General features: G+C 50.9%; 1 protein-coding gene and 1 long non-coding RNA gene across 3 annotated transcripts in view; one reads left to right on the top strand and one right to left on the bottom strand.

The window, feature by feature from the left end:
• The window catches only part of Rhbdl2 (rhomboid like 2), a 45,856-nt gene that overhangs the window by 26,996 nt on the left and 18,122 nt on the right, over window positions 1-738 (top strand). For both annotated transcript variants that reach the window (XM_005353281.3, XM_013348349.2), the window contains one exon: window positions 329-477. In XM_005353281.3, coding sequence (XP_005353338.1) covers window positions 329-477 — 149 coding nt within the window. The remainder of the gene's footprint in view (window positions 1-328; window positions 478-738) is intronic.
• LOC113456643 overlaps window positions 1-738 on the bottom strand; it is a 6,814-nt gene that overhangs the window by 5,712 nt on the left and 364 nt on the right. Inside the window, exon 2 of the long non-coding RNA XR_003377398.1 lies at window positions 419-658. This is a non-coding gene — a long non-coding RNA (uncharacterized LOC113456643). The remainder of the gene's footprint in view (window positions 1-418; window positions 659-738) is intronic.

The following is a 738-nucleotide window of genomic DNA, read 5'->3' as shown; positions in this document are numbered from 1 at the left end:
TCTGCCAGGTTTCTGGGCTGTGAAGTCAGAGTGAAGGTGAGGGACACAGGTCATGTAATCAGGAAGGGTGACAGAGCACACAGTGACAACAGAGGGTTAGGAGAGTGAAGAGAAAGGGACTCAGGCTGCTTCATTACAATCTGGCCTAACCTGCTCCTCACCATGAGGAAGTCTGACCATCGTGGGAGATGGTGGAGAAGTTTAACTCCATCATCTTCGGAGCCCATGAAGAGCTAATCGCTTAGGCGCAGATACTGCCCGTGGGTTTGAATGGGGCCCACCTTCAGAGGAAGCCTGGTTAACCGGCATGATTGCTCCTCCTTGACAGCTGGCCGTGTTTGTTTACTATGCTGTGTGGAAGCCTCAGAAGCAGTGGATCACTCTGGACAAGGGGATCTTGGAAAGTCCCTTAACTTACCTCCCTGAGAAGAGGGAAGAAGCCTGGAGGTTTATCTCATACATGCTGGTCCACGCCGGGTAAGGAGTGATGACCAACGGTGTCAGAAGAGATCAGAAGTAATTGTTAGGCTGGGCAAGGTGGCACATGCCTGTCATTCCAGTACTTGGCAGTCAGAGGCAAGAAGATCATGGCAGGTTTGAGGTCCACATGACCTACATGTTGAATTTCAGGCCAGCCAGCCACTTAGCCAGACTCTGTCTTAAAACACAAACAAAAACAGAGGGTCTGTGAGATGGTTCAGAGGGTAAGGTAAAGACACCTGCCAAACCCAACGACCC

This window comes from Microtus ochrogaster, chromosome 10 (assembly GCF_000317375.1).
Source record: "Microtus ochrogaster isolate Prairie Vole_2 chromosome 10, MicOch1.0, whole genome shotgun sequence".
Taxonomy (NCBI): domain Eukaryota; kingdom Metazoa; phylum Chordata; class Mammalia; order Rodentia; family Cricetidae; genus Microtus; species Microtus ochrogaster.
This window is presented reverse-complemented; position numbering and strand designations above follow the sequence as displayed.